At 34.4% G+C, this 26,711-nt stretch overlaps 1 protein-coding gene across 1 annotated transcript; it reads left to right on the plus strand.

Annotated features, from left to right (window-relative positions):
* Positions 1-378: 378 nt before the first annotated feature.
* On the plus strand, positions 379-24,841 carry Miox (Myo-inositol oxygenase). Its single transcript, XM_085950280.1, has 7 exons — positions 379-482; positions 5,854-6,031; positions 8,144-8,352; positions 18,130-18,266; positions 21,743-21,877; positions 23,233-23,328; positions 24,162-24,841. The coding sequence occupies exons 1-7, from the start codon at positions 468-470 to the stop codon at positions 24,268-24,270; spliced, it is 879 nt and encodes a 292-aa protein (XP_085806406.1). The 5' UTR covers positions 379-467; the 3' UTR covers positions 24,271-24,841.
* Positions 24,842-26,711: the final 1,870 nt, after the last annotated feature.

A 26,711-nucleotide genomic window follows, 5' to 3' on the forward strand; every position in this document is an offset into this window, starting at 1 on the left:
ACTATTTATAACAGCCTACCTCTTTATAGCAGCCTATTTTATTTATAACAGCCTAAAGTTGGGTATTTCCCGAGAAAATCTCAATCTCGAGATTTCCCGAAATAATGAAATTTTGAATTCCCGAAATTCGGGATTTGCAGAGAAGAGTTCTCGAGAATTCTCGAGAAATAATTATGCATGTTCAATACAAACGAATTTCTTCGTTTACTCTCAGTAGAGAACAGTATTCTTTAATTGATAATAATTATTATTTGCCGTTACGTGATGTGTTGACCTCTGCTTGTTATCTGTACGAAATCACAAAATAAAGCACATTTAACATGATGACGTATAAACATATAAACTATATAAACATATTTCATGCGGTCATCTCAAACCAGTAAATATCAGACATTTGAAATATAAACATCAAAAGGAAAAAAAATATATTTTATATTCAAATAATTTGTCAGTGTGCACATTTTAAAATGTTGGCAGAAATGGTATGTACATAATAAATATTATTAATATTTAATTTATTAAGTAAATATATTAAGTTTTTAATCCATTGCTACTAATAATTAATTTTAAATATTTAAAAATTAAGTAGTTGAGCTTTCTATTTCCAAAAACCGACAGCATTCCACTCAATCTCGAAAACTAACAAATATACGTTCACATTATGTAGGTATGTCATTTCACACAACGTGCAATGTCCCATCAAAGTCCACCAAGATACGAAAATAAACTTAATGACTTGTAGAAACTGATAAATTAAAATGATTCGAGCAAATTGTATTACGGTAAATTATATTTTAATTATATTTTTTACAATTGAAAATGGGCATCGTTTAAAATCACTAAGGGTATTTTGGCACATAGCTCACGATGGCCGAGCGGCTTAAGCGTCGGCCTATAACGGCATGGGTCCCAGGTTCGTGTCCTGGGTCTGGAAAGTATATATATTGTTTTTTTCAATTTGTGTTTGAGTCGGAGTATGGACCTAATGGGTTGAGCAAGTGGCTGACATCCATTTCTCGTATAAACCAAAATCTTTTAATACAAACCTCCACTCTGTGGAGGCCCATTTATGATCTTATTAGGATCGTACATGGTAAAATATAAATATATGTTTATATGTAACGTTTTTTGACACACCGGATATACCAATTTTGAAATACTTACATTATTTATACTTAACCCATATTATGGTACTGTGCTAATTGTATAAACATGTCCAAACGAATCGAGTCTATGTTGCAATGGGCGATTCCCGAGATTAATGAAAATCAAATTTACCCACAATTAAATATTAAATTATAAAATAATTGTTGCACGTCACAATACTCGTTGATTTTCAAAACAAATGAACATAGGCTATCATTGCTTGTCACAGTGTGTAAGATGAAATTTATCAACTTTTTACAAATTATTAATATACCACATAAGCCTGAGGTTCTAGTTTTGACAGAAAATATGACATAGTTATAGCGTAGAAAATGATGCAATAGACTGCATATAAGAGCAGTCTGAAATAACAATCGTAACAATAATTAAATTGACCCTATATAATTCGTGAACAGAAGAAGAAATCGCAATTTACGCAATTTCTATATTAAGTTGTTCCACTATATGTGATGTACGTAATATGATAATAGTTCCACACTATACCAAGTTTGTTCACATAGGGAGCAGTACCGGGCAGCTAGTATATTATTTTAATTTGAAAACATAATACAATAAAAAAGCAAACATATCATTAAAACCTATCATTTATGGTTGAAACACAAAAACATTGTTAACAGCTAACATAGAATTATGAACATACAGTTATTTGGAAATAATTGTCCTTAATTTAATTATAACAATTTGGGGATTAGTTTATATTTTAAGTATTCAGTTGGTATCGGTAGCGAAGGGTGGAAGTAGGCTGTTAAGATCCGACATAAATAGTGCACACTAAACTTTGTCAGTCAAATATATTTGTTTTCATTGAAGTAAGATTACAAATTGCAGATAGTGTTGGTTGGTTTTTAAAATTCAATTAAACCCTGCGTAAACCAAACCATAACAGATACTTTTATTTTTTTTGACCATGTCCGATCCTAATAAGATCATATGGGCCTCCACAGGGTGGAGGTTTGAATTAATATATTTTTTGTTTTTACGAGAAATGGATGTTAGCCACTTGCTCAACCTATTAGGTCCATACTCTGACTCGAAACACATATTGAAAAACAATATATGTTTTGCCAGACCCAGGATTCTAGCCTGGGACCCACACCGTAATAGGCGTAGTAGTCAAAAAAATATTCGTCTATAAAATATTTACAATTATACCGTTAAATCATAGATAATTTTTGATATTTTGTAAGACGGAAGAATATTTTTTATCTATTATGGTTCGGTTTAGGCACGGCTTAATGAATTAAAAAAAACTGACTATCACTATCTGTAATATGGAATGTTAAGTCAACGAAAACAAATAATTATGACTAAAAAAGTGTGCACTATTTTTATCAGTTCGCCGATATCATACCTAAATTATTATGGTTTGGTTTAGGCAAGGTTTAATTGAAGCTTAAAAACTAACCAGCACCATTTGCAATTTGTATTTCTAACTCAATGAAATTATACCTTGATAATGGCCTCTATAATAGGCCCAAAATATCGATGAAGAAGAAAGGACGTTGTATTACAGTTCGACTGTGTTTAGGAAAAAGGGCGTAACCCTCGATTTTTCTAAAAGTGCTTTTATTAGATATTAATAATGTATACAACTAAATACACGTTCTATAAAAAGGAAGTAAGCCGCAAATGTCGAATTATTATCTAAATTCAGGTTTTAATTGAGATAAATCAATTTTTAATTTACGGAAAAAAGCATTTATCCTCAATTTTAATAATCTTTCTGTAATAATTTCTTTAATTATTGTTAGATCGAAAATATATTACACCAAATCATCAATCATCATGCACCTAATGTCTGTCCCTATTTTTTAAAAAATATTAAACTAAAATCTCTCAAAAAAGTTTTTTGCCTCTCCTGTAAAATTTGTTCTGTGAGGGTTACGCCCTTTTTCCTAAACACGGTCGAGTTAAATACAAAATGTCTCTATTCTGGCAGAACACACTAACTGTAGAATACTAGTTTTGAGTAATTTGACTTTAAAGTTGTTAAAATGCTTGAAATGGTCTATCATGTTTTTTTATTTAAGTAATCGTAACCATGGTGACTTTAAAATAAAGACTGTTTATTTATTAAGAAGGTTTTCAGACGGTAAAGTTTGAAATAAGGAACATTTTAGTATAACTAACTTAATATGTAATTTTTTTTAATTAGTGTCTTCTGCCAGAACAGTGACGATAATAAACCATTATGAATTAGAATGAGAAAAAATTATAATTAAGTATATTATATGAGAATAGTATATTATTATATAGGTACCAACCAGTGGCGAGGGGTGGAGGTAGGCTGTTAAGATCCGATATAAATAGTGCACACTAAACTTTGTCAGTCATACTTATTTGCTTTCATTGAACTAATGATACAAATTGCAGATGGTATTGGTTAGTTTTTCAAATTAAATTAAACCCTGCCTAAAGCAAACCGTAATAGATCGTATAAAGCCGTAACTGCAAAGTGGTACTTTTCAATAGTACGATTTAAAAAAATCTTAATGACACCATAAAGTTAATTTTTAAAGCGGAAATCGTAATTTTTTGGTTGATTGATTAAATTTTTGTTTTTTTTTATTATCATTGTTGTATTATTTTTAAAATTATTTAATAAAACGCAAACAAGTCAAAATAGCCAAAAACGCAGTTACAAACTTTTACGTAGGAGGTTTCGAGATATTAGGCTTTAAATCATTTTGGCTATTTTATGGACAAGAAATTATTTTTTTACAACGTTTTTATAAGCTCGTATTCTTGTTTGTCCGGTGGTTGTTTGTCCAGTACAAATCTTGCAATCGATTTTTAACTAACTTCCCGACTAGCTAGACATTTGAAACTTTTAGAATATATCAGAACACGATGCCAATGCATTCCTTTAATACTTTTAGCAATCTTTAAGCAGAATTGAATTCATTTTCAGTTAATTCTGTTTTGTATGGAAAGTTATTTCAGAAAAATCCGTAAAAATTATTGGTTGCTAAGGGGGTGGTCCTAGCAACTAAATTAATAATATATATACATGCTTTACTATGGAAATCAAAATGAAATGACAAAATGTCATTTCAGTATTCTATATTTGTTTGTTTTTTATTTGATTCATATCAAGTACAAGTTTGAGCATATTGAGCATAATAATTCAACAGAAAATTTAAAAACGTTGTATATAAAAAGTTCTTTTTATCTTGCAATTATTATCTATTATGGTTTGTTTTAAGGCATTTTAAAAACTAGCTAATACAATCTGCAATTTTTATTCTTAGTTCAATGAAAGCAAATAAGACGTATGAGTGATTAGTTGAGTGTGCTCTATTTTATGTCGAATCTCCACTGCCTACCTCCACTTTTCACCACTGCCATGCATGTATATTAGGGTTCATGTTAGTAAAGTTAACGATTTTGTCAAAATAGAGATCTAAATTTGTGGGTTAAATATGTCAACAACAATAAAATTGTGGTGCTGAGAATTGAGTACGAAGGTGTCCAAGTTGAGTAAAAAATTAATTCATAGTGTAACCCAAAGTAGGTACCTAATAAAATATTTATAAAATTTCATAAAAAAACAGGTAGGTTCTTGCATGTTTGAGTCCTATTTCCTCCTAAATATGATGTAAAAACTGCTCCAAACTAGTTTTTTAGATATACGATTATATTATATATTACGATCACGTAAATAGCGAGATCTCGGATGTAATGAGGAAACATTCGTTGAAATTTTAGTTTATGATTTTCTTCATACATTTATTCACTTTTATAACGAGCTACTTATCGGGTATACCGAGCAAAAATATCGTCAATTTTTTTTCTTAAAACTGTTAATGTGCCGATCGTTTGAAAACATTTTCGGCCCTAAGCAATAAAATCCGACCGGGCAGGATGCCGCCGGGATCGGATTACGTTTATGTATACCGAGCAATACTTTTAATGTGTCGATCGTTTAAAAACAACATTTTCGACCTTAAGCAATGAAATCCGACCGAGCAGTTTAACTAGACCGAAGCCGCCGGGATCGGATTACGTTTATGACACTAGTTAAGTGTATAAGTACCGAATTGGTGTTTTCGCCGACAACATTGAAAAAGTATTCACGCATATGGTTGAAATTGAATGTAAAAAATCCAAGCTCTGTAAAGTCAGTAGGTACCTACCAGTGCCGGCGGCTCAGCACTTCATTACAATAAGAATAAACAACCTTTTTTGTAGTTTATGAATGTCATGCATGTTTGGGGGATTTTTACGATGGTTTTCAGATTTTTCATGTTCTATGCTTAAATAGAACGTGGCGCGAAAAATGTTATTTAACGATATAACGAGTAATGCTTCTTACGAGCAAATTCAGTCGGACCCAACTTCTTCGTAATAACCAAGTTCGACTGTATAATATTTTATAATATAACCTTTAATTCTTAGCACCTCGATTATAAAACTACATACCACCTAAATAACACCATAACTGACAGTGTAAAGTGACATTACATACTTCAACATCTTCTTCTTCCTCTGCTATATCAGGTGACGTTGACGATCATTCCGATGGAGACCTCCCCACCCTGTACCACGAGAACCAACATTCACCTGACTCCCGTCCAGACACGGACGCTTTTCAACCACGCCATTCATCGTCAGCCAGTTAATATAAAATTCATTATAACGTAACCCCACACAGATGTGTAAACAATCACCATTTGCATTCCACAGGAATCCCTTGTGTCAATAATTGACCCGTCGCAACTGTTTCGACCCGAGCCAGTGTTTAACGATAAGCCGATTGAAGCCTTCCGGGATTATTCGGTGGATGACAGCGACCCGATCAAAGCCAGGGTGCGGAACACATATAAACTCATGCACACGTATCAAACTGTGGACTTTGTTAAAGGTTTGTACATCACTATTTTTGGGTCTAGGACGATTTGGCACCGGACAACTGGACGCCACGGAATTCGAAAATAAATAGACGTTAGGTACTTAAAAAAAAATATTCAATATTATTATTTAAGCTTCAATGATTATATTATAATTTAATAGTTGGTAAGAATGTAAATATCGTCGGTGTTTTGTAAAAAGGGCGAATCAACCATTTTGGCGAATTCGAGATTTTAATGAAAATACAATATGTACCCCACTAGCTTTGTTTTGTAAAAACGGCGAATTTTTATCTCCACGGGAAAGTACTTAAAAACGATAATCGACTAAAATTAAATTAATTAAAATTACGAAATAAAAAGCAAATGTGACATATTAGGCATTTTAAAATATTATATAATAATACCTATCATAATGACAGTATTCTTTCTAAGCTTTATTATAAACTTGTTAGATATTTATAATCATCTACAGGTAAAAAACAAATAAATGTCAAAAGTTAAAAATCCTCCTCCTGTAAAGTAGCATTTTGGTTAATTCGCCCTTTTTACAAAACACCGACGATATGCAGACGTAAGCAATGATTAATTTAATCGTGCATATGTTTAAGTTCCACCGAAAAAAGAGTTTTTTATTTAATATAAAGCCGTAGGCATGGTAATTCTCAATCAGCGATAAAGAATACATTATGTTAAGAGTAAAATGAATTCAAACTACTAAGTAGTAGATAGAAACTGATTAAAATACCTCGTCTATACGTGTCTACGACAGTGCGGCGTCCAATCGTCCGGAGGCCAGTCGTCCCATTCCCCCATTTTTTGTTGAGGAAAAAAGTATTGCGGTGCAGTTCAAGTATTACTTCACGAATTGAGTTCACGGGATTCCCCGGAGAGTAGGTATATTATGTAAAGTTGCAAAGTGCATTTTGAATAGTTTGGGGAATTTCCATATTTTGTAGATAGTCGAATATTATTTGACTATTATCTATTATGGCTTGGTTTGCAGGGTTTAATTGAATTTTTAAAACTAACGTATTGGTATGATATGACCTGATCGCCGTCCAACGAGTGCCCAGACCTGTCTTGATTGCAGAAGAGATGTTTCATTTTTTCAAAAGTTCTTTTCTTCGCCTCAATGCTGATCTTGATCTCATGGTCTGGGCTCCGGTTTTCATGAAGATGACAACCGAGGAATTTTACATGCTTCACCATCATGGCCTACACATCCTGAAGCGGGCCCCCAGGCTAGGATCTTTCGCGGGCCCCCCTACCTATCGCTAAGGATAAAGGCAGTGTGACGCTCCACAGTAGCGTTTTCCAAATGGTGTATGCGGTAAAATTAATGTGTATATTTTTAGTGTTTTTTTTAAATATTTTAATACATCCATTTGAAATATGGAATTGTCAAGTATCGTACAAACACATAATTTAAAATTATAATAACATTATTGAACATAAATAGCATTTTACTAGTAGAGAGAAGTTGTGATGTGTATTTATATCACTTATCTGGTCGACTTGCCACGCCGGGCCCTTCCTGAGCCCAGGCCCCCAGACTATAGCCCTGTCAGCCCCCCTTTGTGGGGGCCATGTTCACCATCATGGCCCCCACAAGGGGGGGGGGGGCTGACAGGGCTCTAGCCTGGGGGTCCGGAGTCAGGAGGGGCCCGCCGAGGCGAGTCGACACACATCACAAATTTGCTTTAATAGTAAAAGAAGTCGCCTGCGGTGCTATTTTCCTTCACATTATGATCATTTTAAATAATGTGATTGTACGATACAATTTTTAATAGTTTATCAATACTCGACATCTCCATAATTCCAATGGATGTATTAAAATATACAATAAAACACTAAATATACAGATTAATTTTACCATGTACACCATTTGGAAAATGCTACTGTAGAGCATCACACTGCCTTTTTCGATAGCGATAGGTAGGGGGGGCCACCAAAGATCCTAGCCTGGGGGCCCGCTTCACGATGTGGGGCCCATGTATCACCATACAGACCTGCCGTCAATGTGCAACCAGTTTTTTGTTGTCCAATACTAAATCCATATTATGTCTCACTTATGTTAACTATAAATCGAAATAAATTTAAATATTATGTTTGTTCTAATGCAGCTAAAATGGATAAATGGCTGAAATTCAACCACGTGAAGAGTACGATAAAGGATGCACTCATAAGGCTGAATGACCTCGTTGACGAGTCAGACCCAGACACCGATGTACCGAATATCATTCACGCTTTCCAAACAGCCGAGAGGATCCGGCACGAGCATCCAGATCTCGATTGGTTCCATCTCACAGGACTCATCCATGATCTCGGAAAGGTAGTACTTTAATATACTATTTTTTTTATTCAACGAATAATTCACAATATTTATGGATGTAACATTCTTTATTGAGTACACAAATCAGAAACACACCTACTAGAAAAATGTCGTAATTTTTTCGAAGGTTTTTCTTCTCTTATCTCTATCTTGGCCATATCCGCCCCTTAGCTGGAGCATATGGATACTGCACGGTGCCTACAAGAGTCCAAGACCAGAGGTTCTTTTATTACTTCAATTTCATATATTTGGGCTCCCTCTCTATAGATGGAAGAAGGTTTTCGACATCTGATTTAGTCATACTAATTCTGTATACGAAAGAAAGAAGGCGTTAAGTTTTCAGGACAGCCAAAAGAAGATTAATTTCTAGACAATTTTTTATGGAAACTCCAATGTTTCTGTATGGAATTTAGTAATTCAAAGGTGTTGATTTGACTGATCCTTTTTCTCATTTGCGCAAATGTTTATTACGGTTCATTTGCCAATTTTTTACTCATTTTTCGATTTTCAAGATTTACTGCCCTCTTCCTTTCGCCCACAGAATTATATTCTTGAATTACAAATATAATTTTTGATTCTGTATACCAGCGTTGCCAGACGTCCCGATTTTTGCGGGACGTCCCACTTTTTAAGAAAAAATAGATTGTCCCGCACGGGATAGTTAAATTCATGATTATTCAACAAATACAAGTAAGACGTTAGGTAGTAGATACGTAGGTTAAGAGTGATGGAGAGGTAGATATAGACCTAATGTATGGAGAACCTTGTGATTGTGAAAAATTCTCAACGAAAGGCAAAAATGGCATTAGTTATTCAATTTATTCCCGGAAAAAGAGACTAAAAATATTTTCAAATAATTTCATTTATTTTAAGCATACCAATATCTAACTGCTATACCGAACGGGTATTTTCTCAAATGAGTTGAATTACTTGTTCATTTAACATGATAATATTATACTCATGTGCTGAATTTTACCAATACATTAAAAGCAGCAGAAAGTAACCCTTCAGGAAGTAAAAGCTTCAGTCAAGTAGTGTCGGGGAAAAAAATACTGTTTAATATTATTAGTTAGATAGTTAAAGAGTTTTGTAGTTTGTGTTGTGTCATTTATGATTTATGTATACAGTGGAACCCCGATCTATCGTTTTTTAAGGGCCCCTCCAAAAGAAAAGATCAATGCGGGAAAGTCCAAAAAGTAAGAAAAACACTTCTTTAATAATATTTTCAAAAAACTTGTTTAATTATCAGATTTTTTTAATAATAATAAAATAAAATCAGAAAATCAGAAAGTCTTTCATAGTGAGTTGCCTCTTTGGAGTCTGGCATTTGGCGCTCACTTTTGAGTAGTAAAGCGATCAATCGGGGTAAAATTGTTCACGGGACCGTAATATTTAGACGATAGATCGAGGAAAACGATAGATCGGGGAACGATGTATGCGGGATTATTTATGGGTGCTTGGCCTGGACTTTTAAAAAAGAACCAGCGCTCGAAATGGAAAAGTTTACGAACCGGAGCGCTCGACAATTTTCTGAAATATGTGTATTTTATAAAAATAAGTGTGTTAGATTTTCTATTATACGGCCTATCTAGCTCAGACGGTCAAAATCATAGAACAGATAATAAATAGAATTCCGATAGGCTATCCGCTATATGTATACCAATACAGTAAATTTTGACTCAGGGTTTTAAATGTGTGAGTGTTCTACGAAAATAAAAACACATTATAGACATGCAATAGTGTGTGTAATACACTAATATTAAATGAGCGGCAATTCATAAACCGAGAGCAGTTGTCAGTATTCGACGTATGACGTATTCTTGACACATGTGTAAATTTATCCCGTATTCTTCCTTACTCGAGATCAGTTGCCTGCTTCTCCTTACCCGTTAGGCATTTTAGTTCCCATTATTTCTGAGTTCCCTGGCCAAAATATTTTTTCAACGAGACGGAGCGATGATTTTACCAATTTAACGAACCGGAACGGCACTCCGGTGCGCTCCGGTCCATTTCGAGCCCTGAAAAGAACGATGATTATGGGAAAACGATGAATGCGGGAACGATAGATCGAGGTTCCACTCTAGAAATAAACGTTATAAATACCTATTGAACTATGCGTTTTTAGGTTATTAACCGCTTTTTACTCACAAATCCAGATTTTTTTTATTTCACATAGTAATATAATTATCTGACAATGCTGCCGTAGACACTACGTATTCTAAAGTTAAAAATATCTAATCTAAAGTATCCAATTATTTATTTCTTTCATTAATATAATTTTTTTATTACCTACTGGACATTGGAAAGTCAGCTGATTAGCAATAATAAAGTGCTCTTTTATCAGAGTTTTATTAAGTACTGTGACGCATTATGAAGTACACAATATGTTGATGGTTAAATGACCCCTGTCATGATAGTTTCCATAATGATAATCAAGAATTTAAAAAAAAAACAAAACTATTAATGAATAATTTTGAATCATAATAATAATTAGTATGTTATTTGTTTATTATCATGTTCATTCTGACATCTATATGATAATATTTTCAATATCCTTTGACCATCGACGTCAATAATATAATGTTTATAGTTACAAATAAAAAACAACATAATTAAATACAACACTATAGCAGTGGCGAGGGATGAATGTAGGCTGTTAGGATCAAACATAAATAGTTCACACTAAACTTTATCAGTAATATTTAACCTTTTCTATGCTTCACGATATTACTAGTGCAGTGTCTGACAGGCGGCAGATTTTTAAAACCCTTTGGCTGCTACGATGTTTTTCAAAATCTAGGCGAGGATTGCTACCAATTATTGTCGATAAATGTAAAATATCTTAATATTTTTAGTCACCTTACCACTCTAATTGATTCTTCGAAATCGGAATATTATGAAAACAAGTTTTGTAATTAATTTAACGTTTTGAAAAGATAATGAGGCAATTAGATATCCCGCGCTGCATGTACTGTAACAAGTAATTGACAAATCTCTTTCTCGCTCTATCATACTGGCGATCACGCGTACGAGCGAAACAAACGATCCGCACACGGAGTTTTACATCAAAATTTTCTTTTAATTACATTCTATTGCGTTAGCTAACAACACGTGCTCCCCATAACATATTATTGTGAAAATAATTCCTCATTTGTATTATAATTTATTTGCCATTTATTTTAATTCCTGAAATCGAAGAAGCATTTTCTGTGTTTTTGGATCAAGATTTTGTCGATAAAACTCATATGCCACCACAAAAAAAATACAATAGTTATCATTTCTAAACCTACCCAGTCACAAAACATATATCAATCGGGTTATATTACACAAGAATAAAACTAAATGGATAAAAAATGTTTCGTACCACTGGTGCAGTAGTATATTCCCAAATTCACTTAACATTTCAGGCATCAAAAGCAAAAGGACGATCGTTGCGTAGCATCCAAAAGGTTTTAATGACACGTGTTAAATGTAGAGCAAAGCTCTTACTACAATCGCTGTAATACCGATAATTTGTGGCTTAGTATTTCATAATTATTCAAACAGATGTCACTGTTTGTTTCATTTTTTAGATTATGCAAATCAATCGACAGTGGCTAGTAATTTGAGTTTGAAGTCGGACGAGATAACTCGCGAAATTTGTATGTGCGACCTTTAAAGCGAGATAACTCGCTGAAGGCATAGAACCGGTTAATTGTTTTCATTGAATTAAGAATACAAATTGGAGATGGTGATGGTTAGTTTTTAAAAATCAATTAAACCCGTCTAAACCAAACTGACTTCATACTACGGAAGTCAATACCACCCGACAGAGGCATACCTGTTACCCCCACGGTGAAGCTATGCGACCTAGAATATGCCGATGACGCTGTCCTATTAGACAACTCAATCGAGGGCATTCAAGAGACAATCGACAGGTTGCATAACAACTCCTCTCGCGTTGGTTTGAAAATCAACGCGAAGAAAACGAATGTCTTGTGTAATAGCACCTGTCCTGATCCAGATTTCTTTCTGATTAGAGACGGACAAAACATCGAGAGCGTCGACAGCTTTAAGTACCTGGGGGTACACATCACGGGAGATGGCATTTTGCAGAAAGAGCTCGCTATCCGAATGGGAATGGCTGGAGCAACATTCAACTCGATGCGGAATGTCTGGGACTCACGATTGTACTCGGTCAAAACCAAATGCCGCCTATTCGACGCTTGCATTCTGACGGTGCTGCTTTACGGTAGCGAATCATGGCACCTTACGAAGGCTCAGAGCAACCGATACTGAGCTTCGAAAACAGATGTTTGCGACGAATACTGGGTGTGCGGTGGTATGACTTTAGGAGCAACGAGGAGATAAGAGAACGCACCAAGCAGCCTCTCATCACGCTGAAAGTGAAGAGGCGACGTTGGAGCTGGCTCGGCCACGTGCTGCGGATGCCAGAAGAGAACTTTAACCTGGCTTGCCTGTTCTTCAAGCCGAACGGATTCCGGCGTCCTGGAAGGCCGCTAAATACGATCTACAGAGTGTATACGGCGGAGCTACGGGATGCTGGTTTGACCTGGAACGAAGCAAGAAGACTGGCGAGCGACAGGGATTCTTGGAGGTGCCGCGTGGTGTCCATATGCTCCAGTTAAGGGGCGGATATGGCAAAAGAAGAAGAAACCAAACCATAATAGTTTAGGTATGATATCGGCGAACCGACATAAATAGTGCACACTTTTTCAGTTATAATTATTTGTTTTCAGTGAATTATGAATACATATTATTACAGATGGTGTTGGTTAGTTTTTTGTATATTCAAAGCCCTGCCTAAGCAAACCATAAATAGGTAAAAAGTATTCTTCTATCTATAAAATATTTTAAATTATATATGATTTAATGGCATAGTTTTCGATATTTTATAGAAAAACGAATATTGTTTTACTATTATCAATAATAATTATGGCTTGGTGCTGCAGGATTTAATTGAATTTTAAAAACTAACCAACACTATCGTCAATTTGTAGCTTAGTTTAATGAAAACAAATACGTATGGCTGACACCATAACCAAACCATAATCGCAACAACAAAACCATAATAGATTCACTAAGCCCTGCCTAATCCAAGTCATATTGTAATCTTATTTCAATGAAAACAAATACTTTTGACTGACAAAGTTTAGTGTGCACTATTTATGTCAGACCTTAACAACCTACCTCCACTCTTCGTCACTGCACTATAGTAGTTTGGAGTTATATAGATAAAAAAGCAAAAAAACGATGTTATCTAATTAAAAACGCATGTGATTTTAATTGCAATGCGTATCTTGTTATATCGTAACAAGTGACGCTGTTCACAAGTAGATTAACAAATAGTGGACGAAAATAATTGACATATATTATGCATAATGTATTTACGTTTAAAATTAACATACTTATCTCAATATGTATTTTAATATATTTCTGAAAGTTTTTGTTTTATAAAATTAAGAGGTTATGGACGAGTGACAAAAAGTCTGCTTCTGAAGGTGCGAGTCCCTGGTTTGAATTAAATATCTGACACAGTCACATACAGTCGAACTTGGTTATTATGAGGAAGATGGGACCGACTGAATTTGCTCATTAATAGAACATAAAAAATCTGAAAACCATCGTAAAAATCCCCCAAACAAGCATGACATTCATAAACTACAAAAGAAGTTGTTTATTGTAATGAAGTGCTCAGCCGCCGGCGCTGGTAGATACCTACTGACTTCACAAAGCTTGGATTTATTACATGCAATTTCAACCATATGCGTGGATACTTTTTCAATATTGTCGGTGAAAACACCAATTCGGTACTTAGACACTTAACTAATATGTCATAAACGTAATCTGATCCCGGCGGCTTCGGTCTAGTTAAACTGCTCAGTCGGATTTTATTGCTTAGGGTCGAAAATGTTGTTTTTAAATGATCGACACATTAACAGTTTTGCTCGGTATAACTGAGAAGTAGGTCGATATAAAAGTGAATAAATGTATGGAGAAAATCATAAACTAAACGAATGTTTCCTCATTACACCCGAGATCTCACTATTTTCGTGATCGTAATAAACAAGTTCGAATGTACTTATTAATTTTTCTTTATGTAATTGGATCCAGAGCATGGCCATGATAGTAATAGATTGATAAAACGGTTCACAACTATCTCTTATAAAAAAAATCACACACAATGCTGCTCTGAGATTAGAATTAGAGGTACAGCGTATCGGAATGTAGATAAAAACACCTTGGAACGCGTTACAGGTCAAAAGCTGTTTTTTTTTAATGAATGGTAATTATTTAGATCATTAATTCCTAAAGAATTTTGAAATGAAATGATAATGATGACGTAAACGCACTAGATTAATTGACAGTGAAATTAGAGTTAAAAACTAATCAGATGTAGGGGTCTGGTGCTATATTACCAATCCCTCTTCTACGCCCCTGCTCTGGATTCCTCCAGCACTTAATTTGGGCAACCATTGTCTAGATAACACATTCCCTACTTATCTTAATAGGGTTAAGCAAACGCATCGAAAATAGATTTTTCTGTATAATATAATTCAATATAATTTTAAGGACATCTTTAATACGATGGTTGAAATTGTAACTAGTTAACCAGTTTCAAAATTCGCACTTGAGTTTTCGTTAACGCCAACCTCATGTCATTGTAAAAATTTAATCTGTTTCTTGTTTTGGTTTTCAAATGAAGAAGTAAACGTAAAATCTTAAATAATATTAGTTAAAATAAATGTTGTGTGATGGTGTCAATTTGCGTTCTAAAGGGGCTCGTAAACGAGCCACTTTTTACGGCAATTTGATACGGCAATTGTGTCGCCGTTAATAGTTCCCCAAAACACGACAATAGTAGTCTACGTTGCCGAAACTTTACATCTATTGCCCATGCTCTCTGGCAAAATGGTTGGTCGATATATGTAATATCGAACGCAAACGAAAATATGGCAATAATTGCTAGATAAATCTATTTCATTCTCGCTCTGCTCCATGTATGTGTTACGCCGAATGTACGAAATTGACTATTACATGAAATGGGCAAAATTTTGGCTAATTCATTTAATAGTCAAGCCCGTTGTCTTATTCATGAATTAGGTAAATTATCCGCCAAGTGCGTGAATTCGCCAGGGTATGGAATTTTTAAACTGTAAACATGACAGTAGAAAAAGTAAATTTAATTAGGATGGTTTTATTACTCACAATTGGACATAATATAATATTATTATTATTAGGTTAGGTTTTGTAATTCTGAATTCAACTGAATTTCCATTTTGAATCTAGCTAACAAGTGTCAACAAACTATCAAATCATACTATCACAAACATACAATCGACCGTATCAAATCGCGAAAATACCTTTTAATAAAATTCTTCCGTTATCATATTATATTACAGTTCTAGATTTTTTTTTGGGCATAGTAAATGGCTATGAACGTCATTGTAGTTATTGATTGGTATATTTTTATATAGGTAATCAATGACATTTGACATATTTGGTTAGTTTGATTAGTTGCCAAAAACACCACCGGAGCGCGACCATCTATTTTGACCAATGAATGAGCATTTGACACATTTGGTTTAGTTGCAAAAAACACCACCGTAGTGCTACTATCTAATTTGCCCAATGCATGAACTAGGCAGAAAAATTACTCCCGAATTCACGCACTCAGCAGATATTTTGTCTAATTCATGAATAAGGCAACGGGCTTACATTTTTCATGATTTAGGCAAAATTTTGTCCATTTCATGTAATAGTCAATTTCGCACATTCGGCGTAACATATGCATCTCTGTTTGACCTCACCCCTAGCAACAATAATAACATTATAGCAATGATCATTATAGTGACAGCCGATTTGACAACACATTATTATAATTTTTCGCTGTGTCGTTATTAATATTATTATGGTGTTATTACTAATGGTCAATTCACACTACGTACAATGAATAAATGAACAAGCCACAGGGTATTGAAGCTTATTAACGAGGTTTATTTACGTCTTGAACTATGGAACGTGGAAGCCAAACTATATCGCGAGCCTTATACTACAAGGTTCTAAGTGTCCGTCCTTGAGAAAACAAACCCAACAAAGAAGTAATATTCTAAGCTGCCTCATTGTTACTTTTGTTTCGCCAAGGACAAATACTTAGAACCTTGTAGTTCTCCACTCGCGAATAATGATCAAAATATGAAAAGGCCAATTTTATTATCAAAGCTGCACAAACGTCTGTATCTGGAACAATGTGAGCAATCGAAGAGTTGAACACCCTAAATAAATACATTTAACTCCTATATGAATCCCCAGTTGGCAAAAATCGAAGAGTGACTGGCAGTATAATAGTAATCAGTGTTGCTTTCTTCATAACTGTATCTACTTTCTTTTTCTTCGCACTAATTGTATTTACCAAATACCTACTAAAAGTCAATTTTTGTCATTCTTGTAAAGTTTTTAAATAAATAATTATCAATAATTAATTTCTGGTTTATATTACTTATTGTTTCACGTTTTTTTAAGTAGAACCCGATCCAAATCCTTATTTTATTTTTGATTATTACGTATTGTGTTATTAGGACGAGATATGGTGCAGAAACTTCATTGCCAGCCGTTGTTGTCACGTGTATGCACAAAATACAGCAGCCTCACTTGCCTGACACTGATGACGGGTCATACATTGCCCAGCAACTGGGCAATAGTTGCATAATTTTTTTGACAATTGTATCGGCAATCTGCAATTTTTGATGCTCGTTTACGGGACCCTTAACGTGTGTGCATTTGATGTGTAGCCGATTTTAAAATAAACCGATGCAGTTGGAACTTTGTAAATTATATATTAGAATATGTTCTATTTATGGATGAGAGAAATACTTATTCACAATGTCAATTTTGTTGGAGGGACCTTGTCATAATAGGAATACTAGGGGTGTGATTTGGTTAAAATCAATATTTTTTTTTTATCATTTACTGTTTTACCCGGCGATAAACCCCTTGGTCGCGACCCATAGGTTGGAAACCCGTGGACTCTAGATCAGGGGTCGGCAAACTTTTGGACCAAAGGAGCCAAATATGAGTAGCACAATAGTTAAAAAAAATTCGAGAGCCATACCTACATATATTTTTATAAATATGATTTATTTAAATGAATTCATTACATTTTATAATTGTTTATTTATTAAGCGAAGAAGATTTCCTGAATAAAACTAACGTAAATATATGTTTTTATTGTTGAAATATCAAATGGAGAAAAATTTAATTTGTCGACTTTTGCAATGGGCAAATTCAAAACAACAATCATATCTTTTTGCATTAACCATCACGGAGGAAAATTTAGTTTCGCAATAATGTCATTATATATAATATAATAAGTGTACAGATCATTGATAAAAAACAAAAATTGAGAATTGGGAATTTGGCAAAGAGCCGCACGCCAATACCCAAAGAGCCACGGTTTGCCGACCCCTGGTCTAGATGAACAAACGATTAAAATCGTAAATATCAGTAACCCAATCAACTTTGTTTTTACAAACAAATTTAATAAATATTCATAGACGAATAAGTAAATAATGGTCATTTGTTAATGATTTAATTGTTAATTATTTAATTAATTGCCATTAAAATTAATAATGGGCATACAGTTAAATCTATATGCAGTTAGGAAATTTTTTATTAACAGTAACACACGTTTGATAGGCCTCCTCTATATTAATCTAAACCCTTTGAACAGAGCGATATATCGAGCTCATTGCAATAAATTTTGTTTGTACTTTTCAGGTTATGGCGTTTTACGACGAACCACAATGGTGTGTTGTTGGAGACACATTTGTGGTTGGCTGCGATTGGGCGCCGTCTATCGTTTACCGTGAAGACAGTTTCACAGATAACCCTGATGGCAACGACGAAAGATACAGGTAACTGATCTATTTAATTGGGTTGTAGAGATTTTAATGCAAAATAATATTTTCAAAAGTGACCAAATCGTATACAACCAATATGTTTTACCTACCGACAGTAAGTACGTGCAGGCCTGACATATTGCCGCTATAGGATTGGTTTGTCGAATATCCGTTTTTGTCGAAATTGACCTTTCAATGCAAAATGATTTTTTGTATCTAAATGGACCAGAACCATCCTTTTCTTTAAATTGCTTTGTAATGAAAACAGCATTCATATGCTGTAAAAACCTACGTATGTACCTCCGTGTGTTTAAATATAGGATAATTAAATTTTTTTTCCGTCTAATGAACATTTTACAATTTTTGGTGTAGTCGACAAACCAATCCTACAGCAACGATATTTTGATAGGCTTCGAGGCTTCCTTAAGACATTGGAATATTTGGAGAGACTTGTCAAATTCAAAGTCTTACCGAATATATATTTAAATATATGTAGTGTGTTCACAAAAGAATAATTTGGAATAGTGAAATTTATAACTCTGAATATATAATAATAAAATAACAATGGATATATTATTATATACATACCAAGTGTGGGCATATTCTAAATTTTACAATGTAGAGGTTTTTTCTTCTTCATATCGTGCCATCTCCTAATGGAGGTTGGCCACCATAAGAACGATCTTTGCTCTATTATCTTCTACCTAGAACAGTTCGATTGAGTTGCATTTGTACCGATCACAAAGGCTCTTAATGCACAAAATGCGACGTCATCCTCTGTTACCTTTTTTTTTGAAACCGTGTCCGATCCTGAGAAGATCATATTATGGGCCTCCACAGAGTGGAGCTTTCTATTAACATTGTGTTTACATTCTTTGACTCCAAATACATAATGAAAAACAATATGTGTATTTGCTAGAATCAGGATTCGAACCTGGGACAAGCCGATGCGTAAGCCACTCAGCCATCATGGGTCAGACTGCTATGTTTACTATTACGTTACTCTAGTATTGGTTTTGTGAAGCTCCATTTTTTCAAGCGAAATTGACTTTTTAATGCAGTTCATTTTCTTTTATATATAAGGTACAGAAATCGTTAAAAAAATATTATATTTTTCATAAGAAACAGAAATATTTTTTTTCAAAAATGTCCAAGAAACCACGGTACAAAACAATCATTCAGTATTGGTTTGTCCAATGTGTGGACCAAACGGCGCTGAGGGTTGTTATGCGGATACCGCCCCCTCTACTGCGTGATTGGAAACGGATGGCTTATCCTTTTCTAATATTAGCGTTGTCTAGCTTTACTGACGGCGTTCTCATTGTACACATTTGAATATGTTATAATTTTTATATTAATTTTGTGAGAATTCGAAGCGATCGCTGCTAAAGTGCAGTATCTGCTGTTAAATAAATACAAATTCTTCTTAATTAAATGATTATTATCGCTGGATTACTCTTTTAATATATTCTAATATTATAATCTATCTCTGACTATGTAAAATAAATAAATATGAAAGATCGTCAAGCATTGAAATATAAGGTAATGAACTTTGTTTATCGTCACCTGAACATTTCAAATATTGCCGCTTTGGGCAAACCAATACTAGGGCAACGATTAGATGACAAGTTGGAGAATGATGTACCTTTGCCCTCTCATAATGTTGTAGTTGTTTGGTTTTGATATTACGCAGAACTTCTCGGCCCTTTCCCATTCATTTGAGAACATCAACATTAATTTATCACCGAGTCAGTTTGATTAATTTTGAGGATGCGTCTATACAGCCATATCTTGAAAGACTCAACTCTCCACGACATCTCCCTGTTTAGCGTCCATATCTCTATACCATAGAAAAGGATTGAGAGAACACAACAGCAAACTATACGTAGTCTCAGATCTAGGATAAGGTATTAAAAGCATAATGCAGTATCTTCCACTTGTGTCATCTCCTAATGGAGGTCAGCCATCATCAGGGCGATTTTTGCTCTTTCATCTGCTAACCGAAACAGTTCGTGGAGCTTCACACATACCAATCACGAAAGTTCTTGCTACGTTTATCATTGATCTTTCTTTGGATAACAAGTTGGGGAATGAACAGTTTTATTATTGTTTATATTATGTAAAAAACGAATTATTTGATAATTCCTCAGAGTGATATATAAAGAGAGTGGCCATTGTTCGGCAAAATGAAGCCATGTTTCTCGCGCATTACGCAAAGTAGAACCTCAATTTTATTATTATCAACTTAACTATGAAACGTTATACCATCATGTTGCTTCTCAGTACGGCTACCAAATTTAAACACAACATAGTTAACCATATTTTCCACTAAATTAACTAAATAAATTTCAGCAACACATTGCTCGGAGTTTTTAAATGAATGTAGTCATCCAAATCAATATTTACCGGCGACGTGTACAAAAAATATTTAATTCAGCCGTAGAAATTCTATCTTACTCTTAACACATATTGTGGAGATATAAGCGTGCCGAATACTTTCTCATTCGCACTTATGGTTCGTTTTTGTTCAGGCCTTGGATAATTCTTTGATAAAAAATAATACAAGAAAAGAAGGGGCACCATAATGACAAATATCATTTCTAGAGATCTTCTTCTTGGTCGTGCACTCATGGCTGAGGATCGTGACCACATTTAAATTTCGCCATCCTTTGAGCGACCAAGACTTTCCATCCTTCTCAATCTTCCGCTTCTCTCAGGGCAGAATGGATGGCTCTTTCACTTGGTCGCTCCATCGCACAGACGCTCTTCCTCTGCTTCGCCTTCCCTGGAGGCTACCCAAAACTACCAGTCTCTCCAGGTTGTCCGGTCCGCGCCTGACAATATGTCTAAAAAACTACAGAATTCTTCTCAGACATATCGTCGAGAGCCGTTCCTTTATCTTCAGTCTGATTCAGGATGATTGACTGGTTCGTCCTGTGCTCCGTCCAAGAAATGCGAAGCATTCGGCGCTAACACCAAATCTCAAAGGCATCAATTGCCTTCCGTTCTCTAGCCTTCAGGGTCCACGACTCGACTCCGTATGGAAATATCGAGAACACTAATGTTTACACAAGCATCATTTTTGTGGCAATCGAAATTCCCCGATCCTTCCATATAGTGGTATGTCGTGTCATCGCATTTTTTGCAATCTGTGTGCGCCTTCTTATTTCCGCTTCGCATCCACCCTTTCCACTGATGGTCGATCCCAGATATACAAACTCGTCGACTGTTTTGAGGTTTTGGAGTGTACTTGGTGTTGGTAGAAGGTTGGCCCGATCAAAAACCAGAGATAGAGAATTATTAAAAATTGGAAAACCACAATTACACAGGACAGGTATGAGTAGAGAGATATTCTAGAGATGGCCAAGATTCTCACCGGACTAATCAATAATAATAATAATAATAATAATAAGTAATCCCAAATTTATTACATCTTCTTAATTTTTAACCTATTACAGAACGTCCTACGTTAACATATTGTTTTTTTTCAGCTCAAAATATGGAATCTACAAACCACACTGCGGGCTGGATAATGTGATGATATCGTGGGGTCACGATGAATACCTGTACAGAGTTCTTAAGCACAATGGCACCAAATTGCCTGACGCCGCTTTGAGTATGATTAGGTAACAATAATTTTACTATAAACCTATCACATGAAGGTGAAGTTGGATAGTTTTGACAGTCCAAGGTTAAATTGGTTGTGATGGTTCCTGAAGTCCTGACCGGTTTGTCAGTTTGTCTCAGTTCTTCTCAGTTACAGTGGAACCCCGATCTACCGTTCTTGCATAAATCGTTTTCCCGTACAGATTGTTCATTTTTGAAAGTCTCGTCAAACACCCAGAAGAACAATGTTAAATAATTCCGCATTAACCGTTCCCCGATTTATCGTTTTCCTCGATCGTCTAAATATTATGGTTCTGTCACAAATATTATCCCAATTGACCGTTTTTGTTGAATATTTTTAATTTCGCTTTCGTAGAATTTTTTATGATACATACAGACCTTTCAGTCGCATCGCTTTGTTTGCACAGTTCGGTCGGCGCTCAGGCTTGCCTCGCATCTCGTATCACAAATTTTTATAAGTCGCAACTAAAATGCCCCCCATGAAGAAAACTAGAACTCTAGCTGAGAAACTGAAAATAAATCAAGACGTCGAAAAAAATCCAGGAAAACGAGTTTTTCTTTGAAAAAAAAAATTATATCAGATATTTACCATTTTTTAGGGTCCCTTGAAAACTGTAGAATCGGGGTTTCACTGCACATAAATATTATGTGTATTTTTTACAACGTTTTTCTTAAGTCGTATTCTTATTTGTCCGGTACAAATCTTGCAATCGATTTTTAACTTACTTCCCGACTAGTTAGACATTTGAAACCTTTAGAATATATCAGAACACGATGCCAATTCATTTTTTTAATACTTTTAGCCATCTTTAAGTAGAATTAAATTCATTTTTAGTTAATTCTGTTTTGTATGAAAAGTTATTTCGATACCATTATTGGTTGCTAGGGGGTCCTAGCAACTAAATTATTAAATAATATATACGTGGGTTACTATGGAAATCAATATTAAATGATATTTCATTATTCAGTATTTCTATCAAGTACAAATTTTTTTGATCGTTTAAGCTAGTCAAGTAAATATGATTCAACAGAAAATTTAAAAACGTTGTATAATATAAAAAGTTCTTTTTATTTTGTAATTATTTGTTATTGTTATGTCAGTAATAACGCGACAGTGCCAAAACAAGGTTGTAAAAAAAAATGTCTTGTCTTTGATATGGGTATTATTTTTTATCTAGTTTTCAATAATAATTAGACAATAAAATGTCCAAAAGATAGTGTAGATGTAGGTATCAATGCTTTAAAAACAAAAATAGCATAGTTTTGGATTTACTAGGTTTACAACATACACCATTGATTTAAAATATTATCTTGTATTACAATCATCCAGATTAATAATTGATTGTGTTTTCAGATATCACTCGTTTTACCCGTGGCATGCCGGAGGTGACTACTCACATTTGACAACCAAAAAAGATATGGAAACATTAAAATGGGTCTTGGAGTTCAAGTAAGTCTTGTACACTAATGATATTACTAACCCATTATATGACGGGAGGTACTACCAGTCAGGCCGTGAATTTCAATGAATTAAATTCAATGAATTTAAAGTATATCATTAAGACTTAACAAATAAATACACAGTGTGTCATTTACGCCGCTATTTATCAAAAATGTGACTGTTGTCCGACAACAAAAAAATCGCTAAGCTGTAGTCGCATATAGAAGACTTCTCAGTGACATACCTGTCATGGCAGCAACGCGTGTTTAAATAATGTATCGGCTGTCCTTTTAGATATGACTCTTTTTCTTCTTTGCAATAAACCAAAAATTTATGAATAATAATTCTAACATCACTCCTAATCGTTGTAGACATATTTGTATTATAAAAAGACTCAAAGTATGTAAATTGATATATCCGTACACCACGGAAGCGTAAAATGAAATCATAAATTTCGGGGCGTTCCTCGTTTGAAAACGGAAGTGCGATTAGCTGCACTGGAGGGGATTGTTAGTTCAGAGTTTTAACACGTGGACAAGAAGTTCTTGTTTGACAATACGTTACGGTTGTCACATAACTTAGAGAAAATATGTAAATTTGATTAAGTATAATAAATAATGTGAAAAGTGTTCGTAAAACGAAATTTAAAAAAATCAATATAGTTCTACCGTGTATACTATGTCTCAAAATAAGCTTCTATGCAGCAAGCCAATATGCACTGATAAGCGCAACATACGTGGCACAAACCTGCATAGCGACACGCTTTATTTGTTTGACGAAGACAGAAAGTAGTGCCATAAATGATGTTTGTCTCTTCATAAAAATATTTTTTATCTTTTCAGCAAATACGACCTATACACAAAGAGTGAAAGCATCCCAGATATCGAGACGCTGTGGCCATACTACGAGAGCTTGATCGATAAATACATGCCGGGTGTACTTGAGTGGTGATCGAGGAGTTTAAGACTAAATAATATTATCATATCGTCACCTCAATTCTAACTTTCCGTACGAGTGATATAGTAGTTTTGGGCTAATAGGGATTGAATCCGAATATATGCAATATTGGTTTATAAGGCAGAGTAAAATTCCAGATAGCGAAGACTCAACCGATTGATAAAATATGCAATTTTTTTTATTCAAAACTGATTATTACACAATGCTTTTAAAATTCTCAGAAACATAATTGCATTCGATGGTTTGGTGATAGAGATATTGTATGTCCAGTTTTGTATATTGAAAAACAATATGTATTTGCCAGACCCAGGATTTGAACCTGGAACCCACATTATAAGCCACTTGGCCATTGTGGGCTTCATTCCTTTACAAGTTAGAAACAGGGTTAGGGATAATATATGAACTTTTATTATTATTATTAACTAATTAATTATTGTAAGGGATTTTTTCATTGCTAAGTCGCTAGATCTAAGAAGTATAATGTATTATTATCAAAAACCAAAGGTTATATAATTTAAATTATAATTATTTTAAACATTTAATTTGTTAAAATTTAGTAACTAGTTAAAACAATGTGTTATTTTTTTTAAATAAATATTTATTTTTATTAAAGTGGCCCAAAATGTTTACTTTAATTACTATTCTATTGTAGTATAATTCGAGTGCTTAAAGTCAGACAACGTTATCTACAAAAAAGTGTTTTTTTTTTTTTTTTTGAGATAACGTTATTTTACATTTACGGCTACATGATAGTCAAACAACGTTATGTCAATCTTTTCTAATTTCTTATTAAATCGTCAGTAAAGTTTAACGCTAATTACAGTTACCCTTGTTTTCATATTTTTTTAAAACTATCCCTATAAATTTTAACATCATCCTAAGCAAGATAAATGTACAATACACAATAAATTATAAAATATTAACATTAGGTTTTAAATAAACATTTCCCTTGTTAAGTTACAAGAATCTAAAATAACGATTTTTGGCTCTCCTGTAAAGTTGCACTTTTGTAGATAGTGTTGTTTGACACTAAGCCCTCAAATTGTAACATAGCACAGATTTCCTACCTTTTTGGGTTGCAAATCTATTTTTATAATAACCAAGTAGCTTGTGCCCCCTCTCCCACCACATTGCTTACTTACTTTACCCTATCACGCCCAGTGACAAAATGCCGCCCCATTTTTATACAGTATATTTTATCATCCTTTCATTACTCCAATATCTATGAAATGTGTTATATGGATACATTTCTAACAGAATATATACCACTAAATCTAATTTAAATGCCATCTCTACTTCAATAGACAACATTGCGAGTCCACGGTTTCAGATACATTCAAAAATACACCTGACAACTTTCAAAACTCGCGAGTGACTGGCAAAATAATTGGATAAATTAATTATCTAAGTATGTACCTACCTATAATTCGCAAATCTGCACGAGTCATTTCTGGTCATCAAGGACATGATGTCCAAGGACAATGGAATTAAGCTAGACATCGCAAACCCGACAAAAAAATTAGTCCTGTTAAACCTTTTATGTTAATTAATACATTTTGTTTCCAACCGGTGAGCTGATTTTCTTAATGGAAAGATATTTCCGTTATTACTTAGCTTAGGTACCTATTTCTATATATACCTAATGATTCTTTTCGATTTGCCGCCCCCAAGCGACGCTCAATCTGCCTACCCCCACGGGACGTCGCCCCAGTGTTGGGGCATAGGGGAATCACAAGGTCTTGCCATTTCCCTTGGTCCATGGCCACGTCTCGTGCCTCCGCCGTGTGGGACTTGCAGAGCGTAGTAAGAGAGGGTCAGCCACCCTCGACCCCAGACAATGGAAGCCTTGAGGTTGTACCACAAGGGTACGGAGTATTTCGAAGCCTGCCTCCGTTTAACTTTCTCAACTGCCTGTATCAGTGGCGAAGGGTGGAGGTAGGCTGTGGAGATCGGACATAAATAGTGCACACTAAACTCCGTCAGTCATATATATCGTCATTACTTTACAGGAGAGACAAAATACAGTATGGTTTCATATACAAATATATGGTTCGAGTTGAAACATCCATGATTTAACAATGTTAATTTTTTTTTGGAATTACATCATTTGCAAGACGGGAAGATATTAACAACGGCCACTAGATCATTGAATTTTCGATTAAAATGGAGTTACATATTTTTCTAGTTACAACGACGATATTTGTTTTCTTTGAACGCAGATGGTATTGGTTAGTTTTTCAAAACAAACAAATCGGTAAATTTAACCTCCACCATGTGGAGGCCCGTGTGATCTTGGGATCGAACACGGTAAAAAAAGAAACTCAATTAACACTTGATGGACAAACGCCACCGTACACAGGTTAAAAGGCCACCATAAATTCTCCCGGATCGATGAATAGATTCAATTGGTCAGAAATACTTATTAGGTAAGGATC

The sequence above is a fragment of the Rhyacophila brunnea genome, unplaced genomic scaffold (assembly GCF_057557595.1).
Source record: "Rhyacophila brunnea isolate RB1 unplaced genomic scaffold, BYU_Rbru_1.0 scaffold_23, whole genome shotgun sequence".
In the NCBI taxonomy this organism is placed as follows: Eukaryota; Metazoa; Arthropoda; class Insecta; order Trichoptera; family Rhyacophilidae; genus Rhyacophila; species Rhyacophila brunnea.

Bases quoted from the DNA above. Each gene is read 5' to 3' on its own strand.
- Miox (XM_085950280.1), top strand. The intron at 8,353-18,129 runs GTAGTACTTTAA...TGTACTTTTCAG, and splicing joins TCATCCATGATCTCGGAAAG to GTTATGGCGTTTTACGACGA. The intron at 18,267-21,742 runs GTAACTGATCTA...GTTTTTTTTCAG, and splicing joins GGCAACGACGAAAGATACAG to CTCAAAATATGGAATCTACA.